Raw genomic sequence first — 16,479 nt, 5'->3', positions numbered from 1 at the left:
ATGCTCTAAGTTGGAAATTAATATCTTGCATTTATATCATTGCATCTGAATGATAGGAATTCCTTGTTCTGTTGGTTTAACAAAGCTTCTTTGTACGCCACTGCAAAAGTGTTAGAAGTACCGACACGTCACACTGTTACCAATTTAGTTATGTGTTGAGTGTTTCATGGACAAACATTAGTCTAGATCAGTAAACTTCCATACATCCATACATCTTTAGCAAATTCTAGACATCATGTGATCAGGGTGAGTACTAAAGGAGACAGAGTTTTTGCAGCAGTGGTGCTCAGACTCTCCCACTGAGCCTGAGATCCTCCAGACTCTGTGGTATTCATTAAAAAGCAGTTAAAAACTCACTTTTTTAGACTTGCTGTAACTTGGTTACATTTTTGTCTTCATGTTTTGATTATTTTGTTGTTATATTTATCTTAAAATAATATTTTTCTTACTATACAAAATATAATGAGCTGTTGGCTCAAGACTTTTGCACAGGACTATATACATTCAGATTTAGTTGTGTTAGGCTAAAAGTCCCCAAAAACAAATATATTTAAATAAAATAACATTTAAAAGCTGAAGCCAGCAGATATATTTGTTCATAAATGACATAAAAGTTCCATTTGATTAATGTTTTTGATTAGATTTCTTAGATCAGTTGCACCTGTGTCTAAATTTCCGGAAAACCTTTGCACCCCTGCATCGCTTTGTGTGACTATGCAAATATGCCTAGTGCATTGTTTTGGTTTTCCCCAGCAGCTGTTTAAATCTGTTAACACACAAAAACCCAGCGAACACAGTGAGAAATTAGACTCGTCAAAGAGCCAGTAAAGTGTTTCAGTGTTTTGGTTCAGGTTTATATTTATGATTAAATGCTAGATGTAATTGTTCGTAACGAGATTCGTTGAACTACATATGAACATTTACGTTAAAATGAAAAAAAAAAAGAAAAAAAAAAAGAAAACCTCACGCACACAAAAAAAACACTTCCTTCCCGTCACGATTTTCCTCGTTGATTTTCACCAATCAGAATGCAGCTTGATTGCTGCTCACCCAATGGGAAGCCAGGAAGCTCATACTGTCCGTGTGATTCCACAGAAGGAAGCGTTACCAAACACTTTAACAAAGTTTTAAGGTAAGTTTGAGCCGAGTTTGTCAAAGTGTTACTTCACGGTGAATCAAAGGACCTCCTAGGCAGAAACTAGGCGTGTGGGCTTCCCGAGGCTTTGGGCCGCTTCAGCGGCGTGGCTGCTCGTAGCTTTACGGTAGCTCTATCTATTCTGCGTGACATTTCTCACAGTAACCTCCATCCCTTTCAGTATAAGGTACTGACATTTTAAAACGGAATAGCTATCTTTGCGGTGTTCTGACTCAAACCAATGCAGCTGTCAAACTGTTATGAAGGTAATCAGCTAGCTCACCTGTACGTACGGGTCGCATAGCAACCACGTCCCCTAGTTTTAAGTTGGACAACAGTTATAGCTTTGACATTAAAGTTACATAGTCTATAATTTGAGTAAACTCTGGGTGTGTTTTCTGTTGTTTCTGTAAGGCTTAATTTATGATGAGTTTATAAGCTGTAATCGAAGGTTTTGTTGTTACTTTAAGCTAGGAAACATAGCAATGTAATAAAATATCCTCAGATAGCAACATTTGTTAATGTTTTTGCTTATAATTCAGTGGATCTCGAACTTTTTCTGGCTTGCCTGACTTTAGAAGTCAAAGCTAAAGCTGTAATCGTGATGTACGTATTTATTATACACTTAACTGCGACTTTATTGGATATACCTGTTCTTAACACAGATTTCTAATCAGCCAATCACATGGCCTTGTTGATGCTAGAGGCGAATGGGCAGACTGCTTTGAGCTCATAGGAAATTAACGGCAACTGAAATAACCACTAGTTACAACAAAGGTATGCAGGAGAGCATCTATGAAAACATAGCACATCCAACTTGGAAGCAAATAGGCTGCAGCTGCACAAGACCATACCAGCAGCAGAGGGCACAGCGAGTGCCACCCTAGCTACAGTTCACAGGGGCTCAACAAACCTGAACAATAGAAGATCGGGGGGGAAACATTGCCTGGTCTGATGAGTCTTGTTTTCTGCTCCAACATTCAGATGGTAGGGTCAGAATTTGACATAAAAGCATGGATCCATGGCTCAGGCTGCTGGTGTAGGAACCATTATTTTAAGTCAGCTTCATTACCCAGGTCATCCATACTCTACTTATAGTGGAAGTGCTAGTCATATTCGATGTACAGGGGGATAAATAACTTATTCACAACTAGCCTCCTGTTGTTAATGTAACTTTGAGTTAGTTCAGATGTGCTAAATGTCGTTTTCAGAGATGAACCCCTCACACATTGCGTTGGATGTGTCTCCCTAATTAGAATGTTCTAACTTGAAACACAAGAGCCATGCTGAAGAGGGTTTTCTGATACCATGGCAGCCCAAAATTAAAAGGAATCTAAGGCTAAATTGAAAAGTAAATTGATAACTGTTTTAAAGACACTGGAAATAATGTGATCTGATCTTCTAAGTCAAAATAAGATAAAAACAAAATCTGAATAAACTGAAAACATTTTCGTGTCCTTTATGAACAGCTAGATAACAAACAGTGAAGGTGGAAAATAACAAATGAACTCTTGAAATTAGTAACCGAAACAGCCGCCTTCAGCAGCCGCGACCTCCGTCAGATGCTTCCTGTAGCAGTTTTTAGAGGCATTCATGATGAAGAGGAGGAATTTCAGATTGTGTTTGGTGTGTTATTAGTCATTGTGTGCTTTTTTCCATATAATATTTTGCTGGGAATCAATTCAGAAACCTCAGATATTCCAGAGGAGTTAAATGTTTTTTTCTTGCCCCTTAATTCATTACTTACAGTTTACAAACTGTTTATAAACTTGCCTGAGCAAAAATAGACTGCAAACAAAGTTTATGGTTAACTGAAATGGTTTTGGAAGACCTGCCAAGTTAAGGTGATCAAAAACACAAGTCACTTTTTATGCGTCTGCATGCAAAACGTGCTCCTCTTATTCATACTGACTGTAAAGAGGAGCCTTCCCAACATGTAAGGCCTCAGGTTTTCCAAACTTCTGCTGAGGAAAATTTGTCCTCTCTAACCAGCAGTTCACTGAAGAAACAAGTCAAACTGAACTTGAAACTTAAAAACACTGTAACCTTGGAAAAACCGACTTGATTTAATCACAGAATGCTGAAGCTTCGGATGATGAATGACCACGAAGGCTCTGATTTTGCCACCCACTTCTCACGAGCTGAAACCTCTGAATTTTGACAGAGTCAGTTCATTTTTATATCTCTGGATGGTCAGATCACACTGTTACTGTTAAAACTACTTTAAGGAAAGGATCTTTCGGATATGAGGAATCAATATTTCTAGCTTTAGCTGTTTTCCATCAATATTCAGTTGTGTAAATAGCACCTAGTACATCCTCTGGAAACTGGGCTTTTCTCTTTGACGAGCAAACCTCTGATCTTTGATACAGTGACTACAGATAAAGGTCGCATGCTTCACCACATCATTCATTTGTGTGAAAAAGTAATTACGCTCTCAGCCACAGAAGCTTGTGTTGTCCACCTGGTGTTTCACATTGGGTTGCAAATCTTTGACCTCTCTTCCTTCATGTCCATCAATTGAAAGATGTTTGAGGGTTTTCCTGCATGTAACAAGTGTTACCTTCACAGGAACGATAACCCTCCCTTTCCTGCCTCTGAGGTCTTCCTTTGTGGATTTGTCGGTGTGCTGAGGATTATTATCATGGGAGGAGATTTGGGGTTTAATATGTTGCCAAAGAACACCACAGCATACAGAATGGACATGCCAAGGATTTAACTACTGGTTGTTGACCACTTGAGTCACAGATGCTCCCCCCCAGGCTGACATAACCATGTAGGGATGGTCTTTTCCTGACAATAAAGACCTTTTTCTTGCATGACTCCTACACAGGTGTGGCAGACACATGCAACAGAGTTACCTTCAGACCCTGTGATCACATTTTTCAAGGTTTTTTTAGACCAAAAAAAAGAAAAAAGAAGAATTTGTGGTCATTTTAAATCTCTTGCCAGACTTGACATCAGATAAATGATATATGGCATGGCGTCACCATGTAGTTGGCATGTTTTGTTTTCCAACAGAGAGAGCTTTACTAAAAACGCTAGAAGTGTAACTTAATGCTGTGTGGTCATAAGGATATGATCATTATAGGGATGATTAAACAAATTATTAGCCCTCAGTGTCAGTTATTCTTATATTTATGTATGGATTGAAGCGAGTAGATGTTAAAAAGCTACATTTATAATTGAAAATGATCATTTGCAAACTTAGTCAGGGGGAATTATGAAATGTTTTCTGCTTATGCTTTTCAAATGTGAGGACTTTCCATTTTTACCCTTTTATGTCATCTGAATTTATTGTTCGTATTTTTTTGGACTGGACAAAATGAGCCATTTTTGAATTCGTTTGATTCATGCTTCTGAATCAAATTTTTTTTTTGTTACCCAAACAAGCTCTCCAGGGAATACTAGAGGTTGGCTTTTGGCAGCAAAGGATGAATTTTATATTTTAAGCTCCCGATGATCACTTAATCCTCATCCAGCTGCTAAACTAATCTCACAGTATACTTCCAGTGTACCAGTTGATAGGATAGCAAATAATTACATACTGCCTAAGTCGTTTCCTGTACACCTAGCCGCCAAGCATACTGTGATTCAGTAAAATGCGAGGACGTGCACCTAATCCAGCTCAGAGGTTCCTCTTTCCCTGCAGAGCGCTCCTAGTCAGGATGCATAGAGACAGCACCAGCAGGTTTCAGCGGTTCATCCAGGGCACAGGAGTCAGGGGCTGGAGTGGGGGAGGGGAGGGATGAGATTAAACATGTTTTTATGTAATGAGGGTTTCAGAAGGGAGCTGGGGTAAAAAAGGTGGAGTGAGGCCAGAAACATGGTGGATGTATTTTGGCTGCCGTGGGTCGGGCGGTTAAGTCAGCAGAGGTGATACGGTTTATTATCCCATCACTCTGAGTGAACACGATTAGAAACTGAATCTCCTGCTTCAGATAAAATGAGACGTAGAATTAATGACCACTGATCAAAAATTTAGAGCCTGAATTTGAGATGACGTACGTCTCTCACCACATGTTTTTATTACCTGCTGACGGTGGAGGAACAGTGATTTACACTGGGTTCAAACCTCCTACTGTACTGGGGCCTTTCTGTGGACTTTCATATTTCCTACATCTTCATGGGTTTCCTCTGCATGCTCCGGTTTCACCACACAGTCCAAAGACATGCGTGTTTGAGTAATAGTTGTTTTTGCCCCTTAGTCGTAAAAGGCTGATGGGGTATTTTCATTATCCTGCTGAGCGAGTGGTTGGGGGACGTGGACGCCCAAGTTTGTTGGGCGATAATGTGATAACTCGAGAACGAAGCAATGGTCTGATACTAGGGCTGAACGATTATGGAAAATAATCTAATTGCGATTTTTTTGCCCCAATATTGCGATTGCGATGCGATATGCGATTATTTTTTAAGGTCTTTGTCTTCTGTATTATTAAACAAAGACAAGCAATACATCATATAGTATGGCCAATACTATATTACATTAATTTTAAACTGTTCTTTCCTGGAAGACAGACCTCTGTTATGATGACATGAGGTGATGCATGAATTGATGACTGACATTTTTATTTAACTTCTTCAATCACAACAGTATATTTGAACATACACAATAGTTTATTTTTAGCTTACAAACATCTGAGCATAAAGTGCTGACAAGGAACCCTGGTGTAAACATTAAAATGAAAGTCAGTACAATGTGCAGATTGCAGAAATATACATAAAAAAAATCAGTGGCTTTACCACACTCAGTTTTTCGACATCTGTGAACTACTAGACAGTCATTCAATTAAAAAATAATATTAAATAAATAAAACTAATAAATAAAAAATACACACATCTTACTGATCTCTGCAGTCAGTAACATTACACATAAAGTGCTAACATAATAGCAATTGTATAAACACACACACAAACACGCCTTTAAAGTTTAAAGGCGTGAAATTGGACAGTCTAGCCTTCTGATTAGCTAATCAGAAGGCTAGTTCTGATTAGCGTCACCGCTGTCTCGGTGGAGTTTAATAAACTCGGCCGTCTGCTTCTTGCTATCTAAAATATAACCAGACACTGGTGTAAATTCTCGACTGTCTCATACTTCTGTTTAATAAGTTTTCTGTTTGACGTTTAGTCAGCTGTGTGAAAACCAAGGAGGAACCCACCCGGGGGATTAATAAAGTTTTATTTTATCTAATCTAATAACTTTAATCTCAGCCAAACCGATTTACTCACGAACAAACAAAACACTGAAAAAAGCCCAACAATAACATTTTTAGGTTGTCTAAGTGACTTATATATTACGTTTAACCCGAGCAGCGAAACTCCGCGGTGATCTGAAAATGATGTGCCGGGAGTTGTGCCGTTCTCGGCCGCATCAGTAACCCTCGAGCTCCCGGCTAGCTGTCGAGCTGGTGGGTAGCAGACGCCTCTGAAAACGTCGAAGCACTTTTGCAAATATGGGATATCTTGATAAACCGAGCAGATATTTGATGTTTACACAACTACTTTCTCGCCTGAAAATATGTTAAAAGTTTATTTTGTGACCCAGAAAGATTAGTATGAGTAATTTTAAAACTTAGTAGCGGCCGCCATTGCTGGAAACTGGAGTTTGGCTGGGCCGCGCTATGAATTCTGGGATATGGTAGTAATTTGGACAGCTTTATAATCGCAGTATAATCGCAGCCTTTGCGGTTAGAAAATTGCACTTGATCATGTCGCGATATTATCGCAAATGCGATATATCGTTCAGCCCTATCTGATACAGCTGGTGTATCTATTAACTCATTCACTGCCAGCCATTTTCAAATGGCTGGCAGTGAAACACAACAAGACTTGCACCACATTTTTGTCTCACTGCGCAATCCCTTACGTGCGCAAACCCTGCACCCCCTTGCAGGTCTACATTTACTGCTGGTGGGCTTCAGTTCAACTTACGTTGACTGCCATTGGCGTCTATAGACATCAATGGCAGTGAATGAGTTAAAAATCTCAGGTGAGTTTGAATCTCATTGACCGTGATCTCAAAGTTAGAGGTCAGTTTTGAAATTGAAAGCTTGAAATTTAAACAGGTGCATCTGCTAGGAGGCTGAGCTGCTGCTGTCAGTATTTTTTTAATTATCTGTGAGTAAGTGTGGATGTCCGTCTCCAAATATTAGCCCTGTGATGGATCGATCCAGGGTTCACCTTGCCTCTTACCTTGAACCAGTTAAAAAAAAATCTATATCCAAAAATGTAGTTAAATGTTTAAATAACACAACAAAACCCAGAAACATTACATTTAAGACAAGAGAAATACGAGAAAAGGAGAAAATCCTCAAATTTAACAAACAAGCAAACCTACAAACAGGTGATAGAGTAGGGCTCACTGTCTTATTTGTTATGCTAGTGCAAGAAATTGAATATCATTCATGTAATTGAATTTAAAAAAGTAAACTTCCATGTATTCTGTATTCATTACACAAAGCATATTATTTCAAGACTTGTTTTTGATTAAATTCAGTTGATTATGGTTTGTAGCTCATGTGTGGAATATTGTAGAATATTTAATTTGGATTTCACAGTATATTTACACTCTGTTAACCACGTGGTCAAGCACAATCATTAGGAAAAATGCTGAGTTGACAGTTGTCCAGTCGATCATCAACACCCTCCTCACGGAGGATAAGCCATAGAGAGTCATTGCTGTATTGAAGCATATAAATAGAAAGTTGACTGGAAGAATGAAGAGTATTGTAAAATTTGCACCACAATGACAGAAGACTTGAGAGGATTGCAGAGGGGAAAAAAGTGGATTGAAGAACTTGAGAGAATTTCACAAGGAGTGGACAGAGCCTGGTGTCAGTGCATCAAGAGCCACCACATACAGACGTCTTCAGCCGAAAGTAAAACTTGCATTTGATTTGGAAATCAAGGTCCTGGATATGTGAGAAAGAGTGGAGAATCCAACGTGTTTGAAGTCCAGTGTGAAGTTTCCACAGTCTGTGACAATTTAGGGTGCCATTTCATCTGCTGCTGCTGGTGGTGGTCAACACAGTCGTCTACCAGGAGACTTTAGAGCACTTTATCAATCCATCTGCTAACAACCTTTATAGTGATGTCAATTTCCTTTCCCAGCACCACTTAGGACCTGTCCACAGCGATAAAACTACCACCAAATGGTTTGCTGGCAATGTTTTCACCCTGCTACATTTACCAGCCAACTCACTTGACCCTAACTCCCACCGCAAGAACTCTACAAAGTAGACGAGAAATACCCAAAACCAAAACACAGACAAGCTGAAGGCCACAATCAAAGCAACCTAGGCTTCAGTAACACCTCAGCAGTGCTACAAGCTGATCGGTTTCATGCCACTAATTACTGCACTTATGCAGTAATTAGTGGCAAAGGAGCTCAAACCAAGTATCAAGTGTATAAACATGCGGATGTTTCCTTTGTAAATCCTTTTTTATTCCCATTGATCTCGGCAAATATTCTACTAATCTCAGATACTTGATTTCATGAGCCGTACATTAAAATCAATGAAGTTAAAGCAAAAACAAAGCTTGAAATATTTCACTTTATATTTGATGAATATACAATATATGAAAGTGTACCTTTCTGCATTAATTGTCTCAAGTAGTGTTCAGAGAATGGCGGACAAGACTGTGGATGGAGGTCAATGGACGGGATGCGCAGTCATGTTTCTGCAGTCGCTGTGTCCCGGTGTGAACCTGCTTTCTCTCTACAAAGACCCACAGGGAAAGTTCATCATTTTCAAAGTCATCAAGCTGACACTTACAGGTGAGCCCTCGGTTAGGCATTTCTCATACTGCATGCTCATTAAAATAGAAAAAACCTCTTGTAGGGTTTACCTTGATTAATCATAGTCTTCCACTGTTAAGACTCTGCTGGAGGCCTGGGTACATTTGAGATCCTAAAGGTCCATGACGCGGATCCCTTCCTGGGGGTGGAGGTGAAGTTTGTGAATGTGGCAGCATGTCATCAGTTCCTGGAGAGCTACAGCTCTGGAGCGGTGAGACAGTATCTCTGCCAGCACGCCTGCCGGCTGCTCGCTCTGTCCCAGGAGTTAACTGTGGAAACCCAGCTCAAGGCAGGCACTCATACTCTGGATCGGTGTCTGGACAAGCTGGATCTTTGCCTACAGCACATCCACCTGTCACAGGTAAGGTTGATGTTCCTGTTAAACTGTTCTCCAGTGATTTTAAAGAGGCAAAAAGATTTTAAAAGTAGATCTCATTTCACCTCACCGTGCCTGACACTGGCCGATTTCTAATGGGATTTTTTCTTGCAAGGTAATTTAGCTGCAATGTGAAACCTTTTCACAAAGATTCACACAAGCAGGTTTGTCATAATCATACCTGTTCCTGAAAGCTAACAGCCACACTCTCTCAGTGACAGTTCAGCCTGATCACTCGTTAGAGTTCCACACAGCCAACTTTTGGGAGCAGTTGAGCTTAAGGAGAGGGAGACAAGACAAAAGACACACTGTGGAAGAGAGCCAGAGATTTAATAATAACTAATGATTAAATGCAGAGAGGTGTCAAAACATACAGTGAGTGAAAAGACACCAGAATGAGGAACACTGCATCACAGGAAGCCCCCAGCAGTCTAAACCTATTGCAACATAACTAAGAGGGCATTCAGGGATCACCTGATCCAACCCTAGCTATTTGCTTTACCAAAAAGGAAAGTTCTAACCCTAATCTTAAAAGTAGAGAGGGTTTCTGTCTCCTGAATCCAAACTGGGAGGCTGAAGGCTCTGCCTCCCATTCTACTTTTAAATACTCTGGGAATCGCAAGTAAGCCTGCTGTCTGAGAGCAAAGTGCTCTAATGCGGTACTATGAGGTCATTAACATGGGGGCTGATTATTCAAGACCTTGTATGTGAGGAGCAGGATTTTAAATTTGATTCTACCAGAGAGCCAAAGAAGAGAAGCCAATATGGGAAATATCCTCTCTCTTTCTAGTTCCTGTGAGTACTTGCTCTGCAGGATTTTGGATCCACTGAAAATGTAACCGCAAAATTTAGCATTTTGAAACAAATAATCTCCTGTTTCTGCCAAATTTAAGCCATTGCCCTTTATTGTAGTCACTATGGCCTTCGGAGAGTGTGCCCACTTTGACGTTCTCATTTATTTTTATTCTGAGTGATTTCTGCCATTTTGTGCCTTTCAGCCGGAGCGCCTGCGCGATGAGGAGATCGATGAGCTCGAGCAGCAGCTGCAGAGTCAGGCCCGCGGTCCTGCCTCACAGTCCGTCACCATCATGCAGGAAGAGTCTCCCGTTCCCAGCAACTGCTTCAAGTTTCAGAACAGAGTGTTTGGTGAGTCGAGACTGTCCTTGTTACTAGTCGTGTGTGTGGTGTGCTGTCCACAGTACATTATTTAGATATTCTCTGTAATTTAACTATCGGGGATTGTCGTTCATTTACAAATGGTGGGCTTACTGCAGTCTCCTCGTTCTCCTCATGTGTCTGCAAAAACAAATTCAAGAAGCTGACAGAACTTTGTTGATTGACTTTTTTTTTCTCGACAGCACATGAATTCAATACTATTTCAGCTGACTCCCTAATCCAGCCAGTCAGTGGGAAGAGATTAATGCCTGCAGCTAATGTGTTTGGTTTTCATACTTGGACTGATTTCATATTGGGTCAACTAAAATTTGAATTAATAAAAATGCAGGAGATTTGGTGGCTGCCAAACAACTGAAATTAAACACCCAGTGACACATTAAGGCTCTCCTGGGGTTTGTAAATTGATGTTGGTGGTCTTGATGGGAAAAAAGGAAAGTGTGAAAGTACAACAGCAGGGATTTTTGTTAATGAACTGACTGCTCTTTATTAATTGCACCTGATTTTTCAGTACTTTTGATCATGCAAGTGCACAACTTTAAAGCTGCTCTGATCAGTTTTTTCCATATGAACAATGAGATTACACAGCTCTGTGATCACAGGCTATTCGCTGACTTTGCCTGTTTGTTGTTTGGTGCTTAGCAAGTAGTGTTTGCTGCTTGAGACCAGCTGCTTGCTGAAGCAGTGAGCCAGAAAACCAAACCAGTGAACTTAAAGGTGCTAAGTGCGATGTGCATTTCAGGAGGTAGTGAAGACATAAAGCTTAAGCTAAGTTAAGATGAACTTTAGACTTGTTAGGACATTGGTCAGCTGGGTAGCACTGTTGCCTCACAGTGAGAAGTCCTGGGTTCAAATCCACCGGTCCATCTCTCCAGATAGCCTGGAGAGGTATCCTATCACTGTCCCCATCTGGCTGAAAATTACTCATTACAGCTGTTTTATAATCTTAAAGCACATGAAACGAATGAATATGCAGAATCTGCAGCTACAGCTGGCAAAAGGACAGTGCAGTATTAAAGTATGAAAGTCCTGTCGGTGTACATTAAAATTAAACAGTGTGGGGGTGCATCCACTTGAGCTTTTTTCCAGCCGTATGCAATCGGAGCTCTATGTATGTAGAAAAGGGATTTATTAAATGTCCACAGGGAGGTCATACAAGTTCAGGGGTCTTAAACGTTTGCTGGGTGTACCACCAGCAGTGTCATGATACATGACTGGCAGATGCTCTGCCTCTCTTCTAGCCTCACAACTGGATGAGCCCTTCTTGTTGACTCTTTGCTCCTGCTTTTAAAAGTGGACCAACATGGCTAAATTTCACTTACCTAATTAGAAACATGGTTTACATGTTTCGAAAAAATCTGAAGCTTGAAAATAAATGTGGTTAATTTTACAGATGTTTACAGGAGTTTCCAGAGGTGCTGAGTGTCCCTTATGTGTGGCCCTTTATATAAAACAGCAGCCAAACTGACATCAACACTAAATGAGAAGCAAGGAATTAATAATGCATCATGTACACAAGTCCTATTGGTGTTTAAGTTTGGGTTGAAAGCTGCAGCCTTTAGCTTTTCTCATAGTCATACACTCATAGTGGGGGATGACTGGACATCAGCGGAGAATGTAACACTGCTGGTCTGAGGATTCAGGTGTGCACTTACTCCTGGAAAACTACAGCATTAGTATGAAATACTGTAGTTTTGATTATATGACTATTTAGTTTGCTGTACTAGAGTCAGGTACTATTATTTGCTTAGAGCTCCCTCCCAAGGTGCTCTCACCTGGACATTTTTAGAAAAGCATTTGGGGTTATCAGCTGAAAAGAAACACTACATCAGAAGAGTCAAATGTGTGATTGAAGCAGCCTGCTAAAGACTCTCAGTAAATTCTTTTAAAACTCAAATTTTTCGATAAATTGAAATGTGATTCTTCACGTAGTGATGCTGGGATTACTACGCGGGAGTGGAAAAGTTTGGGAAGTGAAAATGTATTTGTAGATTTTGAAAAGTTGTGACTTTCTAAATCCACAGGCTTCCCACCACCATTCAAAAAAAATGCACATTAGGTTTATTGGTGATTCTAAGTTGCCCATTGGTGTGAATGAGATTGGGAATAGTTGAGAGACAAGTGGCCTGTCCAGGGGGCACCCTGCCTCCACCCTGTGACAGCTGGGATTGGCTCCATTGTCTCTGCAGCCGTGAATTGGATAAGCAGTTAAAAAGGTGGATTGATGGACTCTGTTTATGTGGAAACATGGAGAGACGCATAGATTATTTTTGTCATCTGGTGTATAAATACATTTCTTATTAAATGAGCAGTGTTTTTTTTTTTAAAGAAAGTGCTCATTTCTGTTGTCTGGCTGTGTTTTTTTTTTTTTTTTTTTTTTTTTTTTTTATTTAGTGGAGTGGGATGATGGGTGTCTTTCATTTAGCTTTATGGTTCCAGCTATTATTAAAATCTTGACTCTCGCTCAGGTTTTTATACCTCAGAGATGGAAACATTTGAGGAGTGTTTTTTTTATTTTATTTTTTTATATATACATTATTGTGTAATGGTTTTAGAGTTCGACTCACTGTCACCCGTGAACTAATAGGAGTTTCGACACCCCTGCCCTAAGTTCTTCTGTGAGAGCTTGCTGTTTACATCTGTTTGTAAAACACTGTTTATGTAATCGTACTTGATTGCGGTTTACATTAATGCTTTCCCTTCATCTTTATCCTGTGGCCCCGTCAGAGGACCGAATGCTCACAGCGGCAGATGTGCAGAGCTTTTCTAACGGAGTTGGCCGTCAGTGGAAGCACGTAGGGAGGGCCTTGGGGAAGAACTGCCGCGCTCTGAAGGGCCCGGCAATAGACAACCTGGCCTACGAGTACGAGAGAGAAGGGCTGTATGAGCAAGCCTATCAGCTTCTCAGCCGCTTCATCCAGGCGGAGGGGAGGGCGGCCAAGCTGAGCCGACTGGTCAAAGCACTGGAGGACTGCAAACTCACGAGCCTGGCTGAAAATATTCTGGACCCGCAGCCGCGAGAGTAACTCTGAGTCTCAGCTGTGAAAACAGAGAAGGGGGGCGGAGTCCTCTCTGTGCAAGGAGCAGCAACTTTGTCCTCCCTGCTTATGTTATACACACAGTGTGTTTGTTCTTCACATCTGTCATCGACAGCATCCCGTCCTTCAAATCATCCCCCGTGTGTGCGTGCGTGTAGGAGTGTGTGTGGGAGTGTGTGCGTATATTGAATGATTCACGTCTTTGCTTTTCAATTATTAGTATTATTGATAATTGTTTTAATTTAGTTGAATGATCTGTCATCACTTTTTAAAAAATGCTGTCATGAGTTTAATGCACTGTTTAAACCGTTGTCATCATGTTTCTCCTTTTAAAGTCTATTTACAGATGGAACCTGTTGGGTCTTCTTTCTAATGAGTGCGAGACTGTTTTTTTTCTCCTACAAAATGGGTGCATTCAAATTAAATGATTGAGGAACAAAAAAAAAAAAAAGACAAAAAAACAAGCTTCATGTTTCTGTTTGATGCATTAGTGTAATTAAACCTGAAAACACCATTTTGTCAAAAGTCCCTCAGGTATAATTTAGTGTTAATCCGCCCTCCCTCTCCACCAGCGCTGGCTGTCACTCACACACGTGCACATGATTGAACTGCTGATGCTGAACGTCTGTGTGTGTGTGTGTCATTGCTTGAGTCATGATGTGGGCGCTTCAGGGCAGATCTGAGGTAGGTGTGTGTGTTTTATCTCAGCTTGGCTGTCAAAGATGGATGGAGCTTCTACAGGTTGAGCTCCTGTGCTGGTTTCATTCAGGGTCCACTGTAAAAGAGCCCCTCCCCTACTTTTTTTTTTTTTAACTTGAGCATCCATCCAGATGTGATGTGTGGATTAGACGTGTTTAACACACACACACACACACACACACACACACACACACACACACACACACACACACACACACACACACACACACACACACACACACACACACACTAATGTGATACAGACCCTTCAAATAGACATACATAGTGTCCTAAGTTAAACACACACGTCCCTGCTGCTCCAACTGCTGGTGATAGCTAGGCTGTGTCCTCAGTAATATTTTTGGGAATTTTGTGGGTTTATGGAGTACAGAGACGTTTACGCCCGCACTGACATGATGTGGCATATGTTGATTTAAGCTGACACTGATATTGTTAATACCATCAAGTGATTTAAATGATATGACTTTTAGGCCTGATGGAGGTTAAAAGATGAATTCAAGAAAACATTTAGATCATAATGATGGAGAATAAAATTCCATCCATTCGCTTCCGCTTATCCTTTTCAGGGTCGCGGGGGGCGCTGGAGCCTATCCCAGCTGTCATAGGGCGAGAGGCGGGGTACACCCGGGACAGGTTGCCGGTCTGTCGCAGAGCCAACACATAGGGACAGACAACCATTCACACTCACATTCACACCTAGTGACAATTTGGATTATCCAATTAACCTATCCCCACAAGTTGCATGTCTTTGGACGGTGGGAGGAAGCCAGAGTACCCGGAGAGAACCCACGCAAACACGGGGAGAACATGCAAACTCCGCACAGAAAGACCCCGGACTGATGGTGGAATTGAACTCAGGACCTTCTTGCTGTGCGGCAACAGTGCTAACCACCGTGGATTAATAAAATTAATCCACATAATGTTTTGTGGGTTGGGGTCAGCAGGTGAACAGGTGTGACAACAGGTCAGCCAGTTTGGATACACATGTTCTTTTTTTTTTTTGTGGAGCTAAGCCGATGGGATATGTGCGGGATGTGGTTTGGTTGTGTGTTGTCGAAATCAGCAAAGACTTACCTGAAAGAGACTTCATCTGAATGGCTGTGTATGTTTGTCCCAAACCTATAAACAGGCACATGCAAAAAGAAAGTTTTTACAGGACTCTGTCGTTCTGTGAAAAAAAGAAGTAGCTACATCCCTTCTGCTTTCCTGGGAAGCAGTTTGCTGGTCTGGAGCAATCAGTTGACAACACCACCGTTCATTCCCCTTAGTGATTATGATTAACTACAACTGGTTGTTTTTCTTTGCTGGCAAAAGGATTTGTTTAACAGCACTCATTGGACTGACCAGTACTCCAAGGAAAGACCTAGGAACTCAATGAAGCTCTAAGAAGGAGACTTGTAGATTCACACAAGTTAGGAAGGTCTCTTGGAGCCAGTTTTAAAGAACTTCAGATTGCAAGATCATCAGTTCAAACTATTGTACATAAGTACAAGTTATTCTGATATGTCCTCACTTTACCAAAATCTGGCAGAAGACTCAACCTGTCACCCTCAGATGAGAGGAAATTGTTTAGGATGTTCAGGAACAAGCTGGGAGCCACAAGGCCTGCCATGAACTGAAAACTTCTGTAACAACAGGGTCTCTGTCCACAGTGAAGCCAGTCACGGACTGAAAGGGTGCTGACCAAGAAAAAAAAGTCCATGCTCTGATCACAAGAGGTATGTTTGGAGGAGGTGAGGCTTTCACTGTAGAACACTGTTCCATCTGTCAGCATGGTGATGGCAGCATCGTGTTTTGGGGCTGTTTTGCTGCCACTGGTACTGGTACATTTCACAAAATAAATGGAATAATGAAAAAGGCGATTACCTCCAAAATGTTCAACTGCACCTCAAGGACAGCAGCTAGACAGTTGAAACTTGGACACAATTGATAAAGCAGGCTAGCATTAAATTTCTGGAATAGTTTTTCCAAAGCCTTGACCTCAACCCTACTTAAAATTTGTGGATTATGCTGAAAACTCAGGTCCATACCAGGACACCATATTAATTCAAATGAACTCTACCAATTCTGCTAAGGATAATGGCTGAGTATACAGACAGAATTATGCCAAAAGTTTGTTGTTGGCTACTAAAAGCGTCTGGTTGCAACTTGCTAAGAGACATTAAAGCAATTATTGGGGTGTATATTCGCCAAATTAGTGTTTTAAAGTCATTAAAGATGTATCCTGTACAATTACTCC

The 16,479-nt window shown here is 40.9% G+C and overlaps 1 protein-coding gene across 2 annotated transcripts; it reads left to right on the top strand.

Moving 5' to 3' along the window:
• Positions 1-999: 999 nt before the first annotated feature.
• On the top strand, positions 1,000-14,034 carry tradd (tnfrsf1a-associated via death domain). Of its 2 annotated transcripts, none has more exons than XM_014412012.3 (5): positions 1,000-1,132; positions 8,749-8,912; positions 9,014-9,294; positions 10,308-10,455; positions 13,210-14,034. In XM_014412012.3, the coding sequence occupies exons 1-5, from the start codon at positions 1,029-1,031 to the stop codon at positions 13,506-13,508; spliced, it is 996 nt and encodes a 331-aa protein (XP_014267498.2). In that variant the 5' UTR covers positions 1,000-1,028; the 3' UTR covers positions 13,509-14,034. The 2 variants fall into 2 exon arrangements, with proteins under 2 accessions (XP_014267498.2, XP_004543104.2); XM_004543047.3 differs by having other exon boundaries at positions 1,014-1,132; positions 8,752-8,912.
• The last annotated feature ends 2,445 nt before the right edge of the window (positions 14,035-16,479 follow it).

The sequence above is a fragment of the Maylandia zebra genome, linkage group LG1, assembly GCF_041146795.1.
Source record: "Maylandia zebra isolate NMK-2024a linkage group LG1, Mzebra_GT3a, whole genome shotgun sequence".
Classification (NCBI taxonomy): domain Eukaryota; kingdom Metazoa; phylum Chordata; class Actinopteri; order Cichliformes; family Cichlidae; genus Maylandia; species Maylandia zebra.
This window is presented reverse-complemented; position numbering and strand designations above follow the sequence as displayed.